Source organism: Marmota monax, unplaced genomic scaffold (genome assembly GCF_021218885.2).
Source record: "Marmota monax isolate L192 unplaced genomic scaffold, Marmota_monax_Labrador192_F-V1.1 WCK01_AAM20220418_F8-fsc00013, whole genome shotgun sequence".
Classification (NCBI taxonomy): domain Eukaryota; kingdom Metazoa; phylum Chordata; class Mammalia; order Rodentia; family Sciuridae; genus Marmota; species Marmota monax.
Window position 1 is genome coordinate 10,647,407 of NW_026692202.1, and position 8,793 is coordinate 10,656,199.

Consider the following 8,793-nt stretch of genomic DNA (forward strand, 5'->3'; position numbering starts at 1 on the left):
GGTAGTCACGCGTTGCCTTCAGAAAAGCCCTTCCAACTCCTGCTCTTAGATGTCCTTTCCCTGGGACTGCGGCCATACCCAAGGCGTCTGTACTCCACCTAACCACTTCTAGCCTCAGTCTCCGGCCGGTGAACCCACCAATCCTCCACGCAGTGGACGTCCCCCACATGGGCCTCCCTAGGAAGGGAGAGAGTTGGAATAGCCCTCAAAGTCGGAGCTGTCGACCCTTTCCACTGGGGTCTTGGCGTCGGAGCCCCGGGGCGCGGCAAAGAATCCTCGATTTCCAAACAGACACTCCCAGGGGCTGTTTGCAGCATTCTGGACCTTAGGCCTGGGCTGCAAGTACAAGGGATGGCCGGTTTCTCTCACTTCTCTCCTCTCCCAGAGCTCACAAGCCGAGCTTTCTGGGCCCTCATCTCATCTGCCTGGGTGGGGTGGGTGCACGCTGTGAGGGCCTGGCTCCTGTTTAGCGGCTGAGCGCAGAAGCTGATGCCCGCTGGCAGCACACTGGCCTGCCTTGCCTAGACCCGCCTTGCCCAGTCGCTGCACCAACTTTGAAGGAATATTTGTTAGGGGGACAACATCAACAAAAAGTTATTAATATCAAATAATTCTCTCCAGAATCATGTGCCTTAGAACATAAAAGGTCACATAAAATTCCTCTGATAGAATGAGATTTCTTAACAGGAGGAGGGAAAGAGCCCCCATCACTTTCCACATGGATTTTCCTTAAAGCCCTGTGATTTACAATGGCTAATTTGTTACAAACCCACAAGAAACTTTCTTTTTCCCACTCTGCTGCAGAACTCTGTGGCCATATTTTTCGATGTGTGGCTTTTCCTTTTCTTTTTTAAACAACAAATCCAGAAGAAATGCTGGTGGGAGGAAAAATATATGACCCAAATAAAAAAGGGCACAGGTTCAAGTTTACTCCACAGCAAGGTTTCCTATTGGCGTTGTTTGGCACACTCAGTGTTAATTCATAACAATCAAAATCCCTTCCATATCGCTCAGATGGGGTCCTAACCCTTCCCTGTCTTTCTAAAATCAGTGACAACTATGTCTTTGTGGGGGCATTTATTTCCTCTTCTCCTTTCTCTCTCTCTCTCTCTCTCTCTCTCTCTCTCTCTCTCTCTCTCTCTCTCTCTCTCTCTCTCTCTCTCCTGGATGACAACTCCCCATTCTAAGAGCAGAGGGCTGTTTGCCGCCAACTACAGACCCTTTCAGAGCCCAAGCTCTTCGTGCACAAGCCGCATATGGAAGTCGCCCCCCCTCCCCAATTCCAGACAAAGAGCTATAAAAACTCAAAAAGACATGGAAGGAATAAACTTTAAGATATAGATGCACTTTTACTGGTGTATTAAATAACATTTCAGACATTTTTTTTTAAAAAGGGAAATACATCTTAATGTTACCAACAATCAGAATTCTAGGAACAATAAGAGACCAGGATTGTTTTGATGGGACATGTATGATACTGTTTCTAAAACCTCTAAGAGCTAAGCCAAGCGGAGGCGTTATTGCAGAGGTGTTATTAAGGTAAAGGAAAGGTATTACATGATAAAGTTAATTAACTTTTCTTTTCTTTATTTTTTATAAAAGAGGAGGAAACAAATTTCCTAGCTTCCCACCAAACACCAGAACAATGTGAAAATATTCTGTTTCTTTACTCCATAACCAAGCAAAGCCTTAAAGAAAACTAAAAAGCCATTTTCTGGCAATCCCATACTCCTCTCTGGGTAAGGGGGCATTAAAATAACACTAGCCCAAGTTCTGCAAATATGGGCCAGTTGATTCTTTGATTTGCTAACTGGATGGCAGGTCCCTGCCACTTTTACATTGTTTTCCATCCCGAATCAAGTAGTGGGAATAGGTATCAGAAGCCCTGGTTCTCTGCTGCTACCATCTGTCCCCTGTTAAGAGGCTATGCATCATTGAAAAAGTAAACTTTCCTGAATAGGGAAAATATTTATATAAAATTTAGCTGTACATCCCATTTCATCATATCGTTAAGATTCATAGTACTTCAATATGCTTCTTTCTCTTTCATTTTAGATAAACACTGTCCCTTTGCCTTATCCACTAAAATATACAAGCAGACCCAAAGAAACCCTCACTTCACCATCCTTTCTCTTTCTGTACAAGCTCCATTCGTTACCTCATTCTTTAACTTCTGTAGGAATTCAATAGAATCTAGAACAGAGTTCTATGAATTGGTTGAAAAAATCACAAAGACATGTCACAGAAAGGAGTGATAAAAGGGTAATTTCATCCCACTCCCCAGCACTATCCAAGATGCTGCCATACTAAGAAAAATAAAAGGCAAGTAAGTGAATGCAACAAATAGACATACACATGTGGGTACCAAGGCACCCAAATGTCATCCCCTTGTTGTTGCTTTTGCATCTCTTTATTAGTTGCTTTTGAAGAAATAAGTAGAAAGATGAGTGCTTTTATCAAAATTATTTTACCAGAAAATTTTGCCAACCAGTGTGTGACCTCCCTTGGTAGGAGCAGGAGGGAAAGGAGAAGAGTGCTTTTGTTGCTGCCATCTGAAATATAAAGGAGGTTACTTCGTGGGAACCGAGAATGTTTAGAAATGCCAAGCATAATATTATTTGTGGCCATTCCCTCCATCTGACCTTCACATAACTCTTTCCCACATGATCATTTCCCCCTATCTTATATTATAAATCTAAAAAGTGACATATTTTAAAGAAACATAAGAGTTCTATCAGGATGGCTATATTCTGCATTATTGTCTTTAGGAGAAAGAAAGGGTACGTCGTTGTGGCTAAGCCCACATCCTAGGAATGAATGCCCTACAGATTTCTCCCAGTGGCCATGATAGTTTTTCACCATAGGTGTAATACCTTCCCTAACTGGCATGGAAACTACCCTAGTAGCTTTAGGATCTGAATGGCAAGCCTGGGTCAAGACCATGATGTGTCCGCTTAACATGTGATGTTTTCCAGGAGTAGCCCCTGTGGTTAAGAGCAAAAATTCCTTCTCAAGGTCCACTGAAATGCCCTGCAGAGGGCAGATGCTGCTTGTTTTCTGCCTACAGTGAAGGGATATTGACCCAGAACTCAAATCTATATCCAACTTAAACATTTTACCCATCAGCATGTCTGCGGTCACAAAACACTTCTTCTTTCTGTCACTTCTTGTTCAGACTATTGATAAGATCATTTGGCTGAATCTGTTTGGGACCCATGTAATATTGACTAGGAGTTAGAAAAGATGATCAGATGTAATAAGCCCAGAAACTACCTTTCTAAATGAACATTTATACTTAAACCAATGTTCCAAGGAGGAGTTTAAATACATCAACAAACTTGTAAACTAACTCAAGTCTGCTTGGAATTCTCACTAAGCTTAAAACTGATTTTTTTAAAAAAACGATAGTGTTCTAAGAATGAAAGAATCTGTTAGCATTATGGCTTAATTTCTCCCATACATGCCCCCTGCTTCTTATTTTAGAGCCCGTTTGTTTGATAAGAAACAGACACTAAAGTATAGACCACTGCAAAATCTATCTTTTCCTGTAAACCTAACATTAATAATATATAGAATCTACTTCTAATCATTTGGTAAACACGCACATAGCATATTGTCCGAGTTATTCTTTGTTGAAAGATATTTGTTAGTTATTAAGAGGAATAATCTTCTAACTAAGCCCTGCTTTTCTGCAGATCCTGAATTATGTAGTTCAGTTGATGTTCCCTCAACAGCCCAATTGGATAAGGTATACCTAACCTGGAAAGAAAATGCAGTAATATCTGCATATATTTACAGGGCAAACATCTCTTTGTCAGACCATGAAATGGCAAACAAATTGAAGCTCAAATCCAGTGACCATTTCAATTTAATGCTACAGGCACAGTGACTGAAAGGTTTGGAACTGATGATAGTTCTGCAAAGAAAAGTAAATCAGAACAGTAGTCTTCATTTTAAAAAAAAAAAAAAAGCTTCTGAAAGTTATAAACATGAAACCTGGCAGTATATGCATAAAATTTATTCCAAAACTTCATGAAGTATAAAGGAAGGGAGGTGTTTTACACACAACTCAACTCAGTCAGTATAAGGTCTAAAGGTTTTTTTTTTTTTTCCCTTAAAACTTGGCACTATCTTTAAAAATAAAATAAAGATATTTCAATAATTAGAACAAACTATGAAGGTATTGTGCATTTCTGTTTTATGTAATAATAAAATATTACTTTAACATAAATATATAAGGATCTCTGCGCTTTTATTTTCCCCACAAGCACAACCAAATGTACCAAAACAAAGTATTTTTAAAGAGACTGAACAAAAAAATTACATCCCATATAGATTTTGCTCACCTACTCATTTAAAGCTACAGAAAAACAGTTTCCAGAACCTTTTTGCTTCAAAAGAAATAAATATACATTGAGGCAGGCCACTTAAAAATGATATGAAAATATTTCCCTGGGTAGCATTAAAAAAAAAAGAAAAATAGACAAAGAAACATTTAAACTATTTCTGCATTTCAAAAGACAGATATTAAACATATATACATTGTGGTAAGGTTCAGTGGTAACTTTCATCTTAGTAAACCTATGAGAGCTAGAGGAACTGTAGAAACATCCCCTGAACTCCAGCTTCTGACCTTACCTACTTGGTAATAAGTATCTGAAAATTCATTTCCTCCCTTTACCATTAGCTCTCTGCCCTGCTCTGGATTGCTTCACTGAAGGCCAGTCCCCACACCTCAGGAACAAGCAGAGTGATGTACCCGAAGCAGCTCCGGTGCCCATCTACTTGTGACATTCATTGGGGGAAATGAAATACAGGCAAATGAATATGCCCATTATAAGTCACCATTTATCTTGCAAAAACATTGAAAATGAAACAATCACAGGTGTTTGGAAAGACAATACTGTATAAAGCATATTTTCTAAAACCTTAACTACTGAGTGCAATACTAATCTGATGCTGAACCATAATTTTATGTAGTGAAAATTCAACTTTTAAAATAAACATTTATCTACTCCTAGCCAGGAAAAAAAGCCCCAAACTTTTAAGGTTAATAAAAAGTGTCTTCCCTTTTAGCGCCCTTTTGTGCTGATTATTATTTTTAAAATTTTAACTGATCACAGTTTAATGGTATTTATTTTCAATACAGTTACAAGTTTGTTTGTTTGTTTTCACCTACACTTTCCAGTAGAGTTTTTTTGTGTTGGGAGTTAACTGTTTTCCATCAAGATAAGGTAAAAAAAAAAAAATGCACTTAAAACTATTAACAAAGGGGAGAGAGGAAGGATTGAAAATGGCATTTTATTTTCACTTCATTTAGCTTCCTTATTGAAGGGAGGAGCAGTCCAAGTGAAATTGGTATTTTCTGTGATAAGTTAGAGGGAAAGAAGATCTGGGACCCCTAAATATGACTGATAAACAAATGAACTAGTGAGGACAAATCCAGTCTATGGTCTATGTATGCATATGGGTATTTGTGTGCTAAGAAACACGGTATGTGCATACAGCATTGAGTTCCTGGGTTATGTTATTTATGCTTAAAAAAAAAGACAATTTGAGGAACAAAGTTTAGTTGCTGCAGTCAGCACAAATAATTTCTCATAATTAAGTTATTAAAACTAAAAGCAGAGAACTATATGGGGGTAGCTGAAGATATATATTCACTTAGCTCTCTTCAAAGTGCCACTTTCTTTCTGTTGGACAACTCTGGAAATATATTTAACCTCCACGTTTCCTTTGAGCTCTTTCACAATGGGCCCGCCTGATAAAATGAAGCAATCAGTCACTCACTATTGATTTTTCTTTTTCTCCCCTGTATAACCTCCCCCAGAAACACTGCCTGAAAATGAAGTTTACTTTGTGGGTGGTAAGAAAACCAATGCTTGACTCTTATTTTTATATTCTAAACTAGAGTCTTGCCTTGGATAAAGTGTGTAGACCATACACATTTCCCCAAAGCAAGCAATTAGGTTTTTTTTTTCTTTTGTATGAATTCAATCATTTTGCTTTGGTAAAAAGAACAAATAAATGTTACATCAATTCAAAGGGAATATGAAGGTAATCAAACTTCACAAACAGTAAGAAGGGGCAATACAAGAACTAGAAATGGAGAGCGGCCAAGAACTGGCTTCAATTCTCTCTACTGAGTAAGCAAAGCAAAGCAAAACCAAACCAAAACGGCAATTCCAAAATTAACCATGGGGATTAAAAGAAAAAATATGTTTATGAATTTGTTCATGTAAACTTCAATTTTCTTGCAGTGCAAATTTATGTGGTTAAATTTTGCCTATATCAAAGAATGTGTGATTTTTTTCCTCTTTCCTGATGGGAATCCACATTAAATAAACACAGCAGCATGTCCCAACTCCAAGCATCAAGCATGAGGGAGCTGCAGTTTTGTGTTTATCATGGTTTGGTGGGTTTCTTTTTCTTTTTGGTAATTTATTTAGTTTTGCCAGGTATTTATCTCAGTGCTTGCCACCTCTCTTTCTCTCTTTCACGCACACAAACACACACTCTTCTCACTCTCTCTAGGAGACACTCTACTTCATTGCCTGGGTACTCGCCTGTAAAGGTCAAAACACATCATTACACCTGCTATCTTTTATAGGATAGTCCAGTGTCTTAGTTGCTTTCCTTTTTCCTTATTTTTTTTTCTTTTTAAGGGACGGGGAAATAATAATTAAAAATAAAAAGAACAATCAAAAGTTAGAGAGGGAACAGGGGTCCGGAAAGGACCTTGGGCCGAAGGGGAGGGGGAGCCCCGCGCTCTGCCCCTCCCCCCCAGCTCGAGTTCACTGGACGGGCGTCTGCACCCCGTGGTGTGGTGGCGTGTCCCTACTCCCCCCGTACACATCCTCGGCGCCCGGCAGAGTCCCTCCGGGAGGGGTCATCCTTTTCTCTTTCTGTCTCCTGTTACAAAACCAAACTCTCACCACCTCCTTCTCCAGCTGTAAGCTGTCCGCGAGGGAGGTGATCTCCTGGGCCGAGGGCTTGGGGCATTTGAGGAAATGGCTCTCCAGAGCCCCCTTGACGCTCACCTCGATGGAGGTCCGCTTTTTCCGCTTGCGCCCCTGCGCTGCGATCTTGTCTATGCTTGTGGGGCTGCCCGAGGATGAGTCTGCCTCTTCCAACCACTTGTTCAACAAAGGCTTCAGCTTGCACATGTTCTTGAAGCTCAGCTGCAGGGCCTCAAACCTGCAGATGGTGGTCTGCGAGAACACGTTGCCGTACAGGGTGCCCAGCGCCAGCCCCACGTCTGCTTGGGTAAATCCCAGTTTGATCCGCCTCTGTTTGAACTGCTTGGCGAACTGCTCCAGGTCGTCCGAGGTCGGCGTGTCCTCGTCCGAGTGCGGGTCGTGGTGCGCGCCTGGGTGGCCTGGCGGGCCCTGTGGGGGCGGCGGCGGCGGTGGCTGCTGGTGTGGGTGAGAGTGAGGGTGCGGGTGGTGGTCGGTATGATGTGGCTCGTCGTGCGCGTCCCGCAGGCCGTGGTGGTGCAGCCCTGTCGGCTGCCCGCCGGCGCCCAGCATGCCGTTCACGGTGAAGCTGGGCTGTGAGTAGAGCAAGCCACCGTTGGACGCTCCCATGGAGGGTGGGAGGTGCGCTGCAGCCGCCGCGCTCCTCCATGCCCCGGGCCCGGGGTGGTGGTTGGCAGCGTGGTGCACCAGATGCGGCGGCCGTTGCTGCTGCTGCTGCTGCTGCTGTTGCTGCTGTTGCTGTTGCTGCTGCTGTTGCTGCTGCTGGTGCTGCTGCTGCAGGGCGCCTGGCCCGTGCAGCTCGTCGCCGCGGCCGCCCTGCTGCACCACCACTGAGGGCTTGATGTCCGGCTGGCCCAGGGGGCTGGTGGACCAAGGGGAGCCGTCGCTGCCGCCCCCGCCGCCGCCCCCGCCCCCGCCGCCGCCGCCCCCGCCGCCGCCGCCACCGCCGTGGGACAGCGCGGTGATCCACTGGTGAGCGTGGCTGAGTGGGTGCCCGTTGCTCTGCAGCGCGCCGTAGTCGCCCTGCACCAGGCTCTGCGCCTCGCGGTAGCCCCCGGCGCCTTGCTGCATGCCGCCGGGCGGCTCGGCGTGCACGATGGAGGCGCTGGAGGTGAGCAGGCTGTAGTGGTTAGACGCTGCGGTCGCCATGACTCTCGGAGCCGGACTGAGCGCTCCGGTTAAAGGAGCCGCGCATTTGACAGTTACTTTTTCGCCTCTGGCTCCCTCTCCTTCTCGCCCTCTTTCTCTTTCCACTCTCTCTCTCCCCTACCGGGCAGCTCCGACGCCCGCTCCGACGCCTTCTGTTGCTGCTCCTGCTATTACTGCTGCCGCTGCCGCCGCCGTCGCCTCCCGCCCGCCCGCCCTCGCTCTCTTTCTCCTCTCCCTCCTTCTCGCTCTCGCTCACTCTGACTCGCTCCGCGCTCCCCCCTCTCCCTGCTCTCTCCAGCTCTCTCCCGCTCTCTTGGCAGCGCTGGCTCGCAGCGGCACGCGCCTGGGCCCCGCCCCCTCCGCCCCCTCCCATTGGCTCCGCGCCCTTTGATTTACGTGGATACCGCTAGCAACCTCCCAGGCCGGCGCCACTGATTGGCGCAAACCTGCCCCCTCTCCTCCCCCAGGCTCGGAGTCGTCCTAGCCCTCCTCCTAGTCCCCCCTAGCCCGGCGATTCAGATTCTCTCAGTTCTCGCCCCCCCTCTTCTTCCCCATCCCCGGCCTCCTCCGCCCCCTCTCGGATGGGACCCGCCCCCCATCTGTCTCCCAGGCAGAGAAGCCGGGCAGGGGGATGGTTCCGGCGCTCTTATCGACCACAGCCACTTGG

At 45.2% G+C, this 8,793-nt stretch overlaps 1 protein-coding gene across 1 annotated transcript; it reads right to left on the reverse strand.

Annotated features, from left to right (window-relative positions):
* Positions 1–1,136: 1,136 nt before the first annotated feature.
* On the reverse strand, positions 1,137–8,297 carry Pou3f2 (POU class 3 homeobox 2). The gene has a single exon (XM_058575524.1). It carries the CDS (start codon positions 8,124–8,126, stop codon positions 6,795–6,797), a length of 1,332 nt encoding a protein of 443 aa, XP_058431507.1. The 5' UTR covers positions 8,127–8,297; the 3' UTR covers positions 1,137–6,794.
* Positions 8,298–8,793: the final 496 nt, after the last annotated feature.

Excerpts from the sequence above, each read along its gene's own strand:
- Pou3f2 (XM_058575524.1), bottom strand. The coding sequence starts at position 8,126 with ATGGCGACCGCAGCGTCTAACCACTACAGCCTGCTCACCTCCAGCGCC.